Source organism: Rhipicephalus sanguineus, chromosome 10 (genome assembly GCF_013339695.2).
Source record: "Rhipicephalus sanguineus isolate Rsan-2018 chromosome 10, BIME_Rsan_1.4, whole genome shotgun sequence".
NCBI lineage: Eukaryota > Metazoa > Arthropoda > Arachnida > Ixodida > Ixodidae > Rhipicephalus > Rhipicephalus sanguineus.
In genome coordinates, this window is record NC_051185.1 from 4,330,365 (window position 1) to 4,348,168 (window position 17,804).

A 17,804-nucleotide genomic window follows, 5' to 3' on the forward strand; every position below is an offset into this window, starting at 1 on the left:
CTCATATATGGGTCATTTCTCAAGGGGATATCTCAAGGATATTCAAGAAGCATGCCGATACCGATCTCCACAATGACTAAAATCTGGACGCCGATCCTGAAGTGCAGAGCTATTTGTTCCGTGGTTATGTTGAAACACAAGGTGACCGCATGGGTCTTACGAAAAAAAAAAAAAAGAAAAGCTTAAGACCAGTCACGCCTGTGTAGCTCACCCGAACAAAGCGTTATTAATCACGAGAGGGGAGAAAATAATGCGAGCACCATTCACCAATGTTACAAACAGTCGTAAAGTCATAAAAAACAAAAAAAAATCACAGCATATCCACGGAGTGAATGATGATGAGTGGGCGAAGCTGCGGAGGTTCATCGGTAAACCGTGAATCTTCCGTGAATTCTGCCCAGTACATCATCACCGACGTGAGATCGGGCGCGTTTATACTAAAGGTTCGATGAGTTATGACGACTTGCAGCGCACTTTAATTTTACATGTACGCTGTGAATTTTCATTGTTTAGAAAACCATTGCTTAGAAAACATCTGGCGTCTTTCGTTAAGCAGCTGGCGTCTTTTCGTTTTGCTTTAGAAACATCTGGCGTTCTTTCGTTTTGCTTTTACAAAACATCTGGCGTCTTTTGTTGGTTTATTTCATCAATCAACGGCGTTTTGAACAAAATTTTTATTGTTTAATCACGCACAGGAGAAATCTCACCAGGCACTACCTTGGAGGTAAAGAATGGCTGCTAATGGGAATGAGAGACAGAAGAAGTCGGCTTTTAGCTAACGCTGCGAATTTTTTATTGTTCAACAACGCACAGGAAAAATCTCCCACCGGCACCACCTTGCAGGTCAAAGCGTAAGACTGGTTACATACTACGCTACGAGGGACGAACGGGTGCCGCTATAAGGAGCTTCGCCCCTAAAAGACGAAGGGTGTCATTTGCGGGCCGCTAGCGAAAGGTTTGAGAAGTATGATGTCCTGTTTGGACGTCCAGAAACAGCCACACACAACACGGACCTTTCCAGTACTCCAGTCCGGTTTCGTCCTCTGGAGGTACAGGGGTGGTCAAAAGTTCCCAGGCCGCAACGCCCGGCCGCGGAGCAGCGGCTCGCTGTTATCGGGGCGCTGCGATCGCAATCACGCATCACGCCTTGGCGCACGCTGGCGTCGAGCGTGTGCGTGTGAGGAGGGGTGCTTCTCTCTCTCCTTTCCTCGCTCTCCTTGATAAGAAACCGACGCATAAACTTGGTGCGTCATGTTCCCTCACCCACCGCTCTTCGATGTTTTACTACCGCGCAGCGTGTAGCGAGGCGGCAGTCTTCCGGAAAACTGACACATCATGATTGCGGCCACATTTGGCTAGACCGTGGTTTTAGGCTTCTTGGAAAATAATATAGTGCGTTTAACTTTCCATTTTCACTGCGGTGGCTCTCAGCCGTTTGCGCAGGCCAATCCGCTGCATACGAACATGGTCGGAGCCTTATCGAGGAGAGCAGCAAAGAGAGAGGGATACACCCCCCACCACGCACACGCTGGACACCAGCGTGCATCAAGGCGTGATTGTGATGGCAGCGCCCCGATAGCAGCGAGCTGCTGCTCCGCGGCCGGGCGTTGCGGCCTGGGAATTTTTGACCACCCCTGTACCTTTCCGTATGTCAAGACATTCGGACTTACAGTGGACGTCCCATGCACATTTGTGCTTACTTGAGACACTTGAAAAAAATTTTTAGACGCGTGCGTAAAACTCAAACGCAGAAGCCTTTTTTTTTAAAACAATGCTTATGATACGCAAGGTCACAACTTTGCCGCTCGAGAAGTCGGTTGAAAGCATGGTTATGGGTTATGGTGGCTAGCATGGTTAAAGTAGCTAGCCTCTCTAGTTAAAGCTCACTTTAGCATGGTTGAAAGCGTGCGCACAGGGAGAGGGGGGGGGGGGGGGGGGAAGGCATTCAACCATACTTTGTGTTTGTTCGTGCGTGCGTTTGCATGTGTGCGTGAAAAATTCAAAAACCGTTTTTTAGCGTGGTTATACAGGGACTTTATGGTTTTACAGGGGCTTTTTTAGACAGTTAAACAGGGTCGACAGGAGAAACACGAGCGCCCTCACGGTGCGACGAACATGGCGCTCGGCCTCGCACCGAGGCTGAGCCCATGGTATCAATGGATGAGCAAGCATTTGTGAGACCACTCGGTGGCCTAAATTTCCACTGTTTCTTCAATCCTGCGGCCACATAAAGGACGCGCTGCAAGGTTGCTCAGGTGAGGCTACCTCGAGCGCCGCACGGAAGGTGTGCATTTGTGGCCGTCGCTCGACTTGGGGCGATGCCCGCGCGGTAGCAATCTATCCAGCGATCACCGGGGGCGTTCGATGCGCGAAAAGTAGAGTCAGTGCGACAGACCGAGTGTTTTCGGAAGCCAGCCTAACGTAACCAGGGTTTTGTCGCGCTTCGATGCTGGACACGAACTGCCTGTATTGTCCGAAGCAACGCTCGAGACTCGCGTTCTTCAGTAAAACAGTTCACGCCACCAGATCGAGAAAAGCACGTTTTGTTTTCCGCTTTTCCCCTGGCCTTGATCAAGTATTCGACTCGCTGCTACCGGCTGGTTCGAGGCAGCGTTTTTTCGTGGGATAATTCCGCCCTTGTAAACATCGCACGTGAAGGATTTGACCGCGAAAACATGGTTGCACTTGCGGCTGAACGAAGCTGTATTGCATTTCGATCGAGTGCGCGTGACGGTTGACCCTTGCAGCATTCTGACCATTTGAAACAGGTGTAGTCGTTTTGTACGCGAACTAAGGACTGTTGCCGTGCGATAACCCCGTCGCTGAAACAGCTGTCATCTGTGAGCGGCACAGGGTCGTCGTTCTCGTCAGAATTTTAAATACCTTGTAGCTCTCTTGCGACACGGTACAAGCTAGTGCTGTGCAGGAAGTAGGGTTACTCAAATAAGCATCGTGACATGTTTTATCGTTGCAGGAGAGCCGTACTCAAATCATTGTGCTAAGGATAATGACATTTAATGATTGGCATGCAGTTTATCGGCAACCCATGCAGCTTGATCAGACTGAATAGCTAAAGGCGAGGAACCTGGCTTTTGAAACAATCTGCTGTAAGTACTTGCTGAGCGCATTGCGTTCATTCCTTTTATTTACGTATGGTTACTTGTACAGGGGCAGATTCAGGTTCCAGTTTAGCCAACATGACATAGCTTAAGTCTGACGTTCTTTTGAGGAGTAAAGCATGCGTTGTTGCCTGATAATCACATGCATCTGCATTCAAGTGGCTGGATGTTGCATATGCCTCTTTTGTGAGGAACTGAGCATTCATTGATACATGGCACAGTTTAAATCAGATTTAGATAAGGTATTTTCCATTTTACTTTTTGAGGACCTTACCCGGTATACTACTGCCCAAATGTATAAAAACATTTCATCAGAGATTAGAAGCATTTGCATAATAATAAACATAATAATACATAATAATAAACGTATAACAAAACCAACATCTTCATTGTGTTAGCTGTATTCCTACTGCAGTTTATTATTCTTGACCTTCCACACTATCCTGGTTGTCACTAAATGATAAATTTCTTGGGTCATGTTAAATTTTGTAGCCAGCTTGCATTGAGGTGAGAACTGTCCACCCCTTTCTAACATAAAAAAGAAAAGACCCCCCCCTCCCCCCAAAGACAGGCTTTATGCGTGTTAAATACATCTTAGTTGAAATCAAGAAAAAGAAATAGGCATGGGCAGGGCATGTTGCGAGAAGTCAAGATAAGTGCTAGCCATTGAGAGTAACTGACGGGATTCCAATAGATGGCAAGTGCGCCAGAGGGAAGCAGAAAGTTAGGTGGGCAGATGAGATTACGAAGTTTGCAGGAATAATGTGGCCACGGCAAGCACACGACTGGGTTAATTGGAGAAACATGGGAGCGGTCCTTGCCCTGCAGTGGGCATTGTCAGGCTGATGATTATGAGATGATGGTGATGGTATCTATGCCATTTTTGCATGACACAATCAGTGTACAGTTCTCAGGAATAGAAATGTGATACATTGCATGGCTGCTGGCATTGAGGGTGAAAGTGATGGCGAGAGCGTTCATGACGCAGAGTGACTACATCGAAAAGACAGCTGTTCAGTCTGTGGTTCTTGGGGGCACTGGTGGAGCGCTGCTTACCATGGTGCGCGTGGCCGGAGCTGGTGGACCCCCTCCCTCCCCCGCCCCTTGAAAAAAATGTGTGGCTATGCCCCCGATTTTAATACTTTCATCTTGCTCATTTATTCACCGTGACATGCAATTCCTCTCAGCTGCAATGCTTTGTTGTGCAGCATATGCAAGAACAGTGCTGTTTTGTTGGTATGAATGTCTCCAATGTTGTGATGAGTGATTGCGGTACAGTTTGCGGAAGTTCACTTCTGGGGGCGCAACGCTGATATCAGAAGTGGTGGTGAACATTTTTTATGCGCAGTACAGCGCTATACTTTTGCACAGGATTTCTAAGGAATGTTACTACTTTTCTATATGGACAATAATTTCAAATGCCCGTTTTTGATGCTGGGCTTCGACTTATAAGACTTCAAAGCCTCTACAGGTGCATTTGCGTAACTGGACAACTGATCTAAAAGATTTACAAACATTGGTCAAGGTAGTTCTTGTACTGTCACAGGTGGTTGTGGTTACCTCGTAAATATATCTGCTGTTTATAGCTTGTTCATGTGACAATATGCACCAGCCTTTATTGTACTGTCTCTAAGCAGGAGGTCGCAAATTCAGTTTGCCGCTGCAGTTGCCACGTTTTTGTAGTGGTGGGCTGCAAAAGTGCTTGTGCCACTCAGCCCGTAGAGACTTTAATAGCTCAGAATAGACCTTTATGCATGCATCGAAGCTACAGCAAATGTATGTATGAATACAAGGGGCAGAGAATTTGTGCTATGGGATCCTACGGGATCCTTCAAGCTCTGCTAGAACCACTTTCTTTCAGTAGGGCGTTATAAGGTTTCAGTTGAGTCCAAGTAATAATAATTGTTGGGGTTTAACCTCCCAAAACCACGACACGATTATGAGAGACGCTGTAGTGGAGGGCTCCGGAAATTTCAACAACCTGGGGTTCTTTAACGTGCACCTAAATCTAAGTAAATGGGCCTCAAACATTTTCGCCTCCATCGAAAATGCAGCTGCCACGGCAGTTGGATCCAAGGTTGGTCCAGTTACTTTCATTACAACTAGTCATGGTCTGAGTTTGTTTCTAGTTGGCTTGTAACTGGAACCAACTGCTTTCCAGCCGGAACGAGTTGATCCCAGTTAATGCCAGTTTAAACCAGTTATACTCCTAGTTACACATTTTCACTAGGGTGTGAATATCATTTAGAGGGTGTATGGTACCTTGGCTGCACATTAATAAAATGGTAAAATTGAATGGCATAACCGTTAAAGAACTTGTTTGAAATTAATACAAATCTTTTTGTGGCATAGCCCCTGCACTGCTCTTGGATGTTGAACCTCTTGAATGAACGAGCCAGTCAACTCTGTTGTACCAAGGAATGCACTTGTTTCATTTGTGCAGGGCATGGCGTCCTCCCCGTTGATCCTGCGGGTGAAAAGTGCACAGGGCCAATTCCGGCTAGACACTCTCCATGTCGACAGCACGGTGGAGGAGCTGCTGGGCTGCCTGTTCAGCTTGACAGGTGTGCCGCCAGCCTCAATGCGCCTGCTGCTGTCGGATGCTCCTCCGCGGCCGTTGGACTGTGCCGACCCGCAGCGCCGCCTCGATGCGCTGCCCCTCCGCTCCGGTGACACACTCATTGTCGAGGCCCGTCGTGAACAACCTGCAGTACGTCCTCTCTCTCGTCATAATCGTCCAGAAAGGATCAAACGCAGTTCCACATAGAGTAAAATTAAGACGACCTGTACACCCTTATTAAGGCGAAAGCCTTATGTTTTTCATGTGATGGTGGCATTGAGCAAAATTGAGCATTGAGCACAAGACAGTACAAAAAGGTATGACGTCGGCTCTCAAGTGTGGCTCAAAGCATGTGAACTGTGCGTTCACTTTGTCACTGTGGTGTTCGTGTGACTAAAAAAAAGTTAAAAGTGTTCGAGTGACTCGGCCTGCTCAGGGCGATGTAGTAACATGGAAAGGGTGCACGATGGAAGACACTTAGCCAGGGCCTAGTGGATTGTTTGGTAGGCCTAAGAGGGATGCAATGCCAGAAGAGACTCAACAAGCACGAAATGATACGTAACGAGCCAAACAGCTTGTTCAATTCGGACGTAACATCGCAGTCTTTAACCCGTTAAGTGCCTATGAAATTGCGAAAAACAGTTCGAAAAACTCTTTTACGATGCAAAATGCTTCAGTAACAATTCAAAATAGAAAAATAGTTGCAAAAACATTTTACGGCAGATAAAAATGCTTTATTCGTCATCTTTCGGACCGTCATGTAATACCCAGGCCCGTAGCCAGGAATTTTTTTCCGGGGGGGGGGGGGGTTGAGGTTGGGGGGCCCACTTGCTGAAGGCCTTGAAGAGAACCTATTTTTGTTATTTATTTCCGGTAAAATGAACCCGTCCATCAGAATTTCATGGGGGGGGGGGAGGTGCCCGGGCCCCTAAGCCCCCGCCCCCCTCGGCCGCGGGTCTGGTAATGCCCCATACCTGGGGCACTTGATGTGTATTCTGAAAGACATTTCTGCAACTCCAAAAAGTAAGGGTGCCATTTGACTTCCTGTGGACAAAATGTACTATTCCTCGTTGAACTGCAAACTAGATGAGGCTACCATCCTTGTGGTAGCGTTCAAAGCATGGCACTGCGCCATGTTCATTTATAGCATGCAGGAAACGCAAGGCATACATTTCGACATTTAGTGTGCAGACTCTCATTCAGTGAAAGTGCCCATCACGGAACCCGTGCTGCCATCTATGTTTTAAATAGGGAAACACCATTTGACGAGCTGGGCTCGTCAAAAGCCTCTTGAAGCATTGCTGAAGAAGCATGACAAGCACAGCTCGTCGTAAGCAAGAAAGTGACAATTTCTCACAACGAGCTCAGCTCGTTATAAGCAGTTAAGGGGTTAATGCATCACCACCGAGGCTTTCATCTTCAAAATATTTTTAGCAATAGTGTAAAAGAGCCTCAAAACTTTTTCATCATGCAGGCCTCTGTAGCAACGGCCAAAAAGAAAAAGGAGCACCACAAGGAGCACAAAACGCTGCCACCGCACAAGCCGGACGAGAAGAAGAAGAAAAACGAGGAGCCACTGCCGGGCGTGCTGGTCAAGCGTCCTGTGCCAGCGGACAATTCTTGCCTCTTCACCAGTGTCTACCTGGCCCTCTCCAATGGCGACTACGATGCAGGTGCCAGTGGTGCCCTACGCCAGGTCAGACACCATTTCCTTGTCTGCTCCTGCTTTCATATAAAACTGCTTACGAGAGTCCACTGCGAGATTAAAGGTAACCCGAAGACTAATATGCTGCAAGGTCACAGCAGTAGCGGCAGTATGCTATAACAGTAATGGATGTACACAGTTTGATGTAGTATTTTATTCTTCTATGCATGGTTCACTTGCCGAGGTCTACCACTTCGTTAGGACATATTTGGTTTTGAGGTTTAAATGCCTACCTGTTATTGATGCAAGGCAGTGGTCAACATCTAGATACAGTAGAACCCCGCTGATACGTTTTTGAAGGGACCGTAGGAAATAAACGTAAGAGACGGGAAACGTAAGAGCCGAAAAACAGGAAAAACGGCAAAATATTTAGTGGTACAGAATTTTATTTCAATTCTTACGAGCAGCTCGAAAATTGGCGCGCTCAGCCGCGATCTAGTCGATGGATAGAAACGCGGAGCTTAGGACGGCCTCATCCACAGAAATGTAATCAACGTACGTGATTTTTTTAACACCAACAGCTGTAGGCATGAAAGAACTAAGCACACGCAATCACGACCGGCGCGGCGAGTCCGACCGCGAACCGCACGCACGACCATGCGAGCTCCAACCAGCTCGAACTCCTCCCGTTCTCCGTCAAATAACGATGATGATGAGTCTACGCCAACGCAATGGCAGAAGTGAATGCCAATCTCGAAGGCCTTGCTTTCGCAAGCAATTACGTCATACACGCCATGTTTGTGCAATGCAAATCTCAGAGGCTATGCTTTTGCCAATAGTAAATGCCAATCTCGAAGGCCTTGCTTTCGCGAGCAGTTACGTCATAGACGCCATCTTTGCAATTCGAATCTCGAAGGCCATGCTTTTGTTTGCATCAATTGAAAGATTCTGTTGCTTGCCCCTCTCATGCGGCTAATATTACGGTCAAACGAGGCCAAGCTGCGTGAAAATGCACCATGGCCGCTCTCTTTGGTAGTCACTCGATCGGCTCCGGGCGCACTTCGCGACGTATCATACGGGAACGGTCCGACAGTTATGACGTAACAGCGGGGTTCCCAATACATTGTATCCTATGGGAGCTATGCCGGGACCGGCGGAAAACGACGTAACAGCCGGGAAAACGCAGCAGTGAGGAACGTAACAGCGGGTTTCTACTGTATCAACTCCTATACTGTAAAAGCTCATTACCGTATTTATTCGAATCTAAGGTGATGTGTTCTTCGAAAAAATGATGTGCAAAAGTGGGGGGGGGGGGGTCGGCTTAGATTCGAGTACAATGATTAGGTTTCTTTCTTTTTTCTGGCCTTGCGAATTTCGGGGGTCGGCTTAGAATCGGGGCCGGCCTAGATTCGAGTAAATACGGTAATTCGGATTTTGTGGGACCAGAAAAAATGTCGGAATAAACTGAATGTCGAATTATTGAGTCTCAAGAAAACATTAAACAAAAGTTTATTACATCAGTACACCTTTATTTTCTGCGCGAATACGCAAATTCTGTTCTTGTTTTGCATTAGAGCAGTGTAAAAGCGGCAGTTTTATAGTGCCAACAAGACGGACACAAAAGAAGAAACGAGACAACAAATGAGCACTAGCAATTCCAGTGCAGGTATTTTAACTTGCAGTTTAAGCAACCAGTGTGCTCATTAAGCTGCATTGAGTAAGCCAGTGACACCAATGTCGTTACTATCAAAACGTGAAGATCTTGCCTTGTGCACTACTTGGCAAAGCTCCAGGCTCATCAGTTTCATGTGCTACGCAGGCGCAGTAAAAATTAGGATTTTGGTTGAGATAAGAAAAAGAATTCAGAAGTGTTTATCTTATATAGCTGTCTTATATCACTTAAGCCGCCACAGCGGTATAGTGGTTACGGTGCTCGGCTGCGGACGCAAAGGTTGCGGGTTCGACCCCTGCTGCAGCATCCGCATTTCGATGGAGGCAAAATGCTTGAGTCCCGTGCACTTGCAGATTTAGGTGCACTTTAACTCTTTCGGGACTGCTCCATTGGAGCATCGATCATATATGATCGACGGGTTTCCACACGCTGCGGAGTTCAAATTTTCACGTTTTTTTACATGTATCGCTATTTAGCGTATAGTTTTTTCGCTAGACTTCAAGTTTCTGCATAGTTTGCCATTTTCCCGGAAGGTGGCGATACATGAGAGAGAGATTTGTGGGTAGCGGCTGCGGCGAACATAGCGGACCATGGCTTCAGGCTCGCGTCAGGCTGCGCAAGAAAACCGACGTGAATCTCGTGATTCTGCTGCTTCGACGGCAGATTTTTTTAATGAGTCGAGCAGCGAGGGGTCTGAAGATGACTTTAACAGCTTGGATTTAATTTCGGAGAGCGATTCGGACGAGAATCGACCTGGGACTTCAGCCAGTACTCGTAGGTGAGCGTAGTTTCACATTCGCTTCTCTCGCGAGTAGCCAAGGAGGCTTGCTCTTTGTTCGCATTGTTTTATTTCTGTTTGATATAGTCTCAACAAGCTTTTAAAGAAGAGCTCATCCATCAGCTTCTCAATCTTGATAATGCCAGGCGAGCCCACACTCCTCCACGTCCTCCACCCTCATCCACGAGGCACGTGCCCCACCAGCCGGAAAAATAAGACAGGCGCAAGACTTGCAAGCTCTGTTGTGAGCAGAAGAAAAGTGAGCTGAAAACAAATGTTTATTGCAGTACATGTAAAGTACATTGGTGTTTTACTACTGTGCGGAACTGTTTCGTTGAGTGGCACAAGTGCCATGGGGCATGAGTACTGCACTTGTTTTGAGACACATCAAGAAAAGTGTTGTAGATATGCGTACCAAACTTTTCAAATTAAGAAAAGAGGCAATGAGCCATGTTTTGTATACCTTGGATTTTTTATTACTGTAGTATTTTTGCTCAAGTACCTATGTTTATTTCAACTTTTTAATGTTGTCATTGCAGCAAGTGTTCAATAGGACACTTTTTATTATTACTCTGTGTAACTTTTATGTGTAATATTTCAGTCTGCATGAAAGACCATTTCTTTAGCTTCATTTTGATGTATGTAACAGAAATATAGCGCTATGACTTGATTTAATAAAAAAAAGCTTCTCACACACTTGCTCATTGCCCCTTTTTTGCGCGGTCCTGAAAGAGTTAAAGAACCACAGATAGTTGAAATTTCTGGAGCCTTCTGCTGTGGCGTACTTCCTAATCATATCGCTGTTTTGGCACGTAAAACCCCAGGTATTATTATTAATATTATTAGTATTACTTAATACTTTATGACTTAATTTCGCTTATTGTCTGGCTACTGTGCGTCAAGAAAAAACTGAAAAAGTGTCGCTATTTCTATAGTTGCCATTGTGGATGTGTGAACTTCCCGAACAGTGTGTAAACATGTATTGCTGCTGTTTATTGGTTCAAAATAAGCCATTCTCAATGTGATCTTATCGCTGGATTCAAAAGAATGCAACAGAACAAGCAGGAATGAATGGGAGTATGGTATCACTGCACCATTGTTTCCCTGAAGTGCAAGTGAAATGGTGCAACCATGGAAAACTTGATTTTCATTGAATGCACTCCGTAACCACTGTACTGTTCATACTGAACTTTATGACATTATGGTCGGATTTGTTTGCAAGCATCATGCTTGTGCATGACGGCTATACTGGCGCACAACTGTTGGGGGCAATGAAGGGATAGCTACGAGGGTGGACCTAAAGGAGCCCGGTTTCGTGTGCATTTCGTACTGCTGTGGAAAGTGATGGCTCTATGGCATAAGCGTTGAATACCACTTGCTTTGTCTGCTCAGACTGCCATTTTAGGGTGGCACTTGTTGCAAGTTTCTGAGCAGAGTAGGCAGAAGAGCCCGAAGGTGACGGATGCAGACTCGATTTAGCCTTTGAGGTTGTGTGGTTGCATGCACAATCCAGTGTCTTCAAAGTGGTGGCAAGAGGGGTTGCGTTGGAGAGGGCAGTTTGCTACTCCCTCTGCCTTTTGCCCCCCTGCCACACATAAGTCAGGATGCTCCAATCCCCAGTCCCCATTCCTGGGTCACGCCGTTCCCGTAAAAGTGGAAGGAAGAAATGTGCTGCTTTCTGTACGCTTCTTGGTCCTTCGGTCTTGAGAGTTGCCACCCAACTCAACTCAAACAAGCCATGGATATAGCCGTCGCTGCCACCCTTTCAACGTCCCGGCCTTCGAGGGTGAACGACCGTCCCGGACCGGAGTGCAAAAGGCTTGTTATGCGAGTTGAGCCATTGTCACTCTATCGGCATGTGCTCGCTATTTGTTTTATTGTTTTCCCCCAGCTCACGCAGAAGGCTCTGCCACTGAGTGTTTTCTGTGTGGGTTGGTTGCAATTGGCAGTATGTATCTGAGGTGAATAAACACCTTCGCTTGAAAGACTCGTGCATCTTCTAAACCAAGCCAACCTCGATCAACTTTGCACACAAGTGAAAAAAAAGGCAACACTCTTTCCGTCTTCACCATGAATACTCATAAGGAAGGCATCCCATTCATAGGCATTGTGTCAGAAAGAAACACCTGGCTGGCCCAAGTTTCCACGTACCTATCCACGCAGTTATCGCTACTTCAAGTCAATTACTTGTACAGGATACAGAAACTTTGAAGCTGTCATAGAATATTTTCAGGAGGAAGTATTGGTAATCTCGGTGGGTTTCTCAGCTGATGTCCAGGACATGTACTATTCTGTTCCTAAATACAATGTTTTATCAGTTCTACGAGCATCAGTCGAATAGAGTCGCATAGTGTCTTCAAAATAGAGCTGGCATTTTCCTGGACACCTTCCTAGCGTTTCTGGGTACCTACCTCAATGGGACTGTCATTTGCTTTGAGGAACAGTGCTACATTCAGAGAACCGGATTATGCATCTGCGCAAGAGCGGCACCGCATTTGTGTGAACTGCACCTCGCGGCAGTGGGCAGAAGAATGGAACAAACCTTAAACGACAGCAGAATTCTGCGCATCTTTCGATATACTGCTGATCAGATGGAGTGCCGGGAAGACATGCTAGGCACTTTTTCACAAAGCAACGTCCAACTTAAATTTTACGTACGAAATGCCGCACAGAAAGTAGTTCAGGTTCCTCGATCTAAATCTAACCTTGAAATAACATGCATGCAGGAGGTATGAAACACGCTCATGTAGTGTTTTTTTTTTCCTTATAATTATGATCACTCAAAGAATGTAAATCGAGCTAATTTGACGATGGTTCATAACTCTGCTTTAAGGAAATCATGCCACCATGGGATGCATGAAGGTTTTATGCACTAGGTCGCCCAACCTAACCCTTTGAGGGTTGAATTTTTTCGCCAATGCGACCCCCCAGGGTCGAGTTTTTTATTACTGATTTAAATTCTTCAGGCGAATCTATTTCAGAAAAAAATTTAAATTTTTTTTAGGGTGACCGTACGGTGACAAAAAAACCGTTTGTGTTGTTACATGCACATAATTTATTCATTAGTAACAGCAAGACAAATTCTAAAAAAAACTTATACGACTGTTAAAAAATTGTGCGTTGCAATAGATATCTGTGTAGTTCACAGATGCACAAAAATAGGTGCATGAAGGGGTGTCAAATGGAAACAAAAAGGGGAGAGGTCACTTTTGATCCAGTCAGCATCTTCTCGCCGTGCACACTTTTGAGATGATGCTCACTCATCAACATCTGAGTCTTCACTTGAAAATAACTCCTTGTATGATGGGCTGACATCCAATGAATCAGATTCTAATTTGGCAGTCGAGAGGCAATTCGAAGGAATCACTGCGAGACTCACTTGCAGCAGAGAAGCAGGCGCACGCTTCCATAGCGCAAGCGAACTGTGCGGGTGAGTGCACTGAAGTAAACTGTATGGTTGTGTGTGCATCCGGAAAGCAAGAACAAGTGAGAAGCCTATAATAATCCTTCATCTTATTGCCAATGAGACTGAAGCAGTTTTTGTGATTACCCAAAACAAGAAATGCAACCAGAGCAGCATCGTTTGTGTCGGTCAGTGCCTGCACAGAAACCGGCATAATTGCGCCCCGGAGAACAATAAGCGAGAGAGCAACAAAGCGGTCGCCTTTTGAGAGATTTAAAACCAGACAGCCATCAGTTTTGCGGGCGAAAGAAGCAGGGACCACCGAAAAGACGAAACCAAAACTAGCCGTTGCACGCCCGCGTGCGGCCGGCGCATCGCGGTAGTAAAGCACGAAAAAAGGAGAGATATCGGAGCAAGAAAAAAATCCCATGTATTCCTGCAATGTGGGAGCACATGCCAAGCCAGAGAAATGATCGAAAAAGGTGCGCTTTTAAACATACAAGCGATGCAGTACATGTACGTCATTGACCCTGAAAGGGTTAACAGTGCTGGCTACTCCAGTGGCCTCTTCGAAGCAGTCGCCTGAAGAATATGAAATCCTAGGGAAACATTGGTCAAGAAGAAGAAAAACGCTGTTGTCATTCCATATGTGGATGGCCTAACCCGCAAGCTAAAGAAAGTAGCCAGGAAAGAAGGAATCACAATTGTATGTTCTACACCAAACAAGGCATATTCAATGTGTGCACAAGTCAGCAGAGCAGTGAAAGACATCGGTGCTCTAAGGTACACCAGGAAAAGTACAGCACGTGCAAACTGGGGTCATCTACACCATACCATTATCAGGCAGCCAACGATACATAGGACAAATGGGCAGATGTCTTAATGACTGAGCAAGAGAGCATGCAGCATTGTTAGCAGGAATCCCTGCTGGAGATCTCGCCTTTCACAATTGCCACTGTCAAATTTCATGACATCAAGATTTTAGGAAGAAGCAAAGACAAGCTGATGCGCGAAATTTTAGGAGCCATGTCAATCGACGAAAGGAGACAATCCTGCATCAGTGCGCCATCCATACTACTAGCAGAAAAAGAAAAAGAATCATGCGCAGAAGGAGACAATCTTGTAATCAATGAGCAATCTAACAACTGCTATAAACAAACAAAAAAAAAGCTTTCAACAAATGTGCTGTTGCTACTCCAGCGGTGTGTCGTCTATCTTTCTGTCCTGGTACAAATAGTTGGCTGGAACTCTTCTCGCTGGATGCAAGTTGTTTAAAAGTAATTCTACGCAACATAGTCACAAAGAACCTGTTAAAAAATAACTATGTCACACGGGCGAACTCTCTGAACACACTCACTCGTCGTCATTCTCTTCTTCGGCCACTGGCCACAGAACAGCACTTCTCACACAAAGTGCTAGTGATGTGCTGATATGTCCAGCTGCAGCACTTCCAACTACGCAAACTTCAAGGCTCAAAAACAGAGGTGAGGTGGACAGAGCACTTCCTCATTGCTGATCTCATGATCTCGAGGACATCAATGTTGCATCCTTTGCGGGCGCAGCCTCCGAGATCCTGATGCGACTTCTGGCACCTTTATTGGCAACCTGGAGCGTGTGGCCCATGCTTCCATATACTGCATACCAGAGGCAGGCCTTACTGTGTTTGCATGCCTCTGAGTAGGAGACTGCACTCACTGGCGACCTGCTAGGTGCACTTATCAGAGCGAGGTCAAGAGGGTGATCAGGTTTGTGCCTGTGCTCGGAAACAGTTCAGGACCTGTGAGATTCTGGGAGACCTCGAAAGGTTTAGGACCTGCTTAACTCTGGAAGACTTCAAGCCCAGAGGTGAACTACCTGGTCTGATACATCTTCACCAGGTATGCCCGAGAAGCTTGCCAGGTTTAGGAGTGGCAGGTTCCTACAAGACCTTGGCGTCTCAAACGTTGGCTGCCCCGTTGAATCTTCTTCGCACCAGCTCCCAAGGTTCCAACACTGGTCGGGTGCCATACAGTTGCTGCTGGTTGTTGCTGCTGCCATAGAGTGGCCACGGTTGCCACCGTGGGCCAGTAGGACCACCTTCGCAGCAAAAAAGAGAAGGGCGCAATTATGCCGGTTTCTCTGCAGGCACTGACTGACACAAACAATGCTGCTCTGGTTGCGCTTCTCGTTTTGGGCAGTCACAAAAACCGCTTCCGCCTCATTGGCACTAAGATGAAGGATTATTATAGGCTTCTCACTTGTTCTTGCTTTCCGGATGCGCACACGACCATGCAGTTTACTTCAGTGTGCTCACCCGCAGAGTTTGGGAGTGTTGGGTTGTCATCATCATCAATCGCAAGTCGACCAGGTGATGACGTGTCCACAAGTACGTGCCTCTTTGCCAAATGCGTCATGTTGCGTGGGTTGGTACAGTAGCATAATGACACTGAAGCGCAAAAAAGACAAGGACAAAGAACGAAAGGAGTAGACGTCACGAGCACTGTTAGGGCAGAGGAATTGCTTTTACTCGGTGATTTTGCATCACCGTCGACAGCAATGGTCGGGCCTTCACCCTACAGGAAAAAAAGAAACTTACTTTTAGGTCAGGCGGTCCCATGCCACCAATTTCCCATAGGGTTGGTGCCCTTCCAAGTGACTATTTTACTGGTAGGTACCCAGTGGCAGCAATTCTCTGCCTCCCACAGCAGCGGCGGATGCTCGACTATTTCACCAAGGCTGTGGTGGGTTAAGGTGCGTCCGGGGGCCTTTGCAGAACCTTATGGAGCCACCTTTTGCGATGAGTACCCATGAACAACTGAGCACGAGGTCGCTGCACTCCTCTACCCATTAGGAAAAACCAGTGGGTTCCCGGTCGGCACTGGGAATCGAACCTGGTACCTCCCGCATCTGAAGCGGACACTCAACCGCCTAGCCACCGCTGCGGTTCAATGCTCTCTCTGCATGGGGTATTTATGCACCACACACATCTCATGCAGCATTGCTAGCAAGGTGATTATAGTAAATTTAGGGATTATACGTGCTCATTTTTAACGGTTTTTCTGAAAACCATATCGGTTGGTACTCACTGCATTTGTTTAATAGTTCTGCGTGCCATCACTTTCCACGGTGAATAAAATAATTTAAAAATGTTACTTGGAAAATTGTGCGTCTGCTCTGTTAATATGTGTGTGTGTGGGATGTGTTGATGTGGGTGCGAATGTTGGACAGGGTGCAAATCTTGATAACAAAGAAATAACTTGCACCTGTGTGTGCTGTATCAAACGCGTTTACTTGGCGGTTCCCAGGTGATTGCCGACTGTGTGGCAGCTGACAAGGATACGTACACAGAAGCGTTCCTGGGTCGTCCAAACCGCGAGTACTGCACCTGGATCCTCAACGAAGAGCACTGGGGCGGTGCCATTGAGCTGTCAGTGCTGAGCCGCCACTACAATGTTGAGATGGTTGCGGTGGACGCGCAGAGTGGCCGGCTACACCGTTTCGGTGCTGACGAGGGCTTCGACCAGCGGCTGCTGCTGCTCTACGACGGCATCCACTACGACCCGCTCGTGCTCGAGCCGCTCGAGCCGGGCCTGCCCGTGCGCACGCTCTTCTCGACCCGCGAGGACGAACTGCTGGCACTGGCACTTGAGCTGGCACAGGAGGCCAAGGCCAGCCGCCAGTATACCGACGTGCGCAACTTCACGCTGCGCTGCCTCGTCTGCGACGTTGGACTCGTGGGCCAGGAAGCGGCGCGCCGGCATGCCCAGGAAACAGGCCACAGCAACTATGGGGAGGTGTGATGGTCAAACGCACTGTTAGGAGCCTTTCGGTTGATCGAGTAGGGCCACCTCAAAGATGTATTGAGGGGAGGATGAAATTATGGCATGCATCTGTTTTCATCATGTTTGGAGACGTAAAAAAATGGCTGCAATTGGATGTTTGTCCAATCCAACTAGGGTTATGCAGACAAAAGTGCGAAAGGTGATGGCATCCAGTCGCTTGCTTGCTGGCCCCTCTACTGCTTGCTAGCATGCACTGGTGCGTATGTAGATCTCTTCTTCGTGCACTTTATATATGTAGAGAAGGCAACTGTTGCGACTTCATTTTGCTGCCAGCTGTTGCGGACCCGGGTTTCTTTTTCTTTACTTACTGCTTCCATTTACAGGACCATCCCGGTTATTTTGATCGTGTGGAATGATTGACGTTCCTTGAGAGTTTACAAAATCTCTTACCGGTGCAAGTATTTGGCAATAGCAGCAGTTGTGGCACTGCATAAAGAGAGAATAAATTTCTTCTTGACACCCCTGTGTTTGTGTTCTCACCTGCGCAGTTTTGTGATCGTCACCATCTAAAAAACAAACGAACAAACAAATTATAGCGTAGATTGAGTGGTGTGAATTGTCAGTGTAAGTAAAATAATTCAACTTGCCGACACTCCATCAGTGTTGCGAATAGCGCATCAAGAATTTCAGCACGCTTACTTGCATGTGGACAATCTCTACCGGCGTTCTATTCTGCCTGACTTGTGGCATAGCATCGGGCGCAAGAAGGCCAGAGTTGAAATCCCACGATTAGAACATTTTTATTTTACATTCATTGGTTTATCCGGTGTACATATGCACTGCACTGATGTCACTCGTGTGTAGGT

At 46.8% G+C, this 17,804-nt stretch overlaps 1 protein-coding gene across 3 annotated transcripts; it reads left to right on the forward strand.

Moving 5' to 3' along the window:
- Positions 1–2,011: 2,011 nt before the first annotated feature.
- On the forward strand, positions 2,012–17,457 carry LOC119406859 (ubiquitin thioesterase OTU1). Of its 3 annotated transcripts, none has more exons than XM_037673609.2 (5): positions 2,090–2,255; positions 2,975–3,107; positions 5,563–5,829; positions 7,154–7,375; positions 16,462–17,457. In XM_037673609.2, exons 3-5 carry the CDS (start codon positions 5,566–5,568, stop codon positions 16,954–16,956), a joined length of 981 nt encoding a protein of 326 aa, XP_037529537.1. In that variant the 5' UTR covers positions 2,090–2,255; positions 2,975–3,107; positions 5,563–5,565; the 3' UTR covers positions 16,957–17,457. The 3 variants fall into 3 exon arrangements, with proteins under 3 accessions (XP_037529538.1, XP_037529537.1, XP_037529539.1); XM_037673611.2 differs by having other exon boundaries at positions 3,033–3,107; XM_037673610.2 differs by lacking the exon at positions 2,975–3,107 and having other exon boundaries at positions 2,012–2,255.
- The last annotated feature ends 347 nt before the right edge of the window (positions 17,458–17,804 follow it).

Bases quoted from the DNA above. Each gene is read 5' to 3' on its own strand.
- LOC119406859 (XM_037673610.2), top strand. From the start codon at position 5,566: ATGGCGTCCTCCCCGTTGATCCTGCGGGTGAAAAGTGCACAGGGCCAA. The intron at 5,830-7,153 runs GTACGTCCTCTC...TTCATCATGCAG, and splicing joins CCCGTCGTGAACAACCTGCA to GCCTCTGTAGCAACGGCCAA. The intron at 7,376-16,461 runs GTCAGACACCAT...GGCGGTTCCCAG, and splicing joins CCAGTGGTGCCCTACGCCAG to GTGATTGCCGACTGTGTGGC.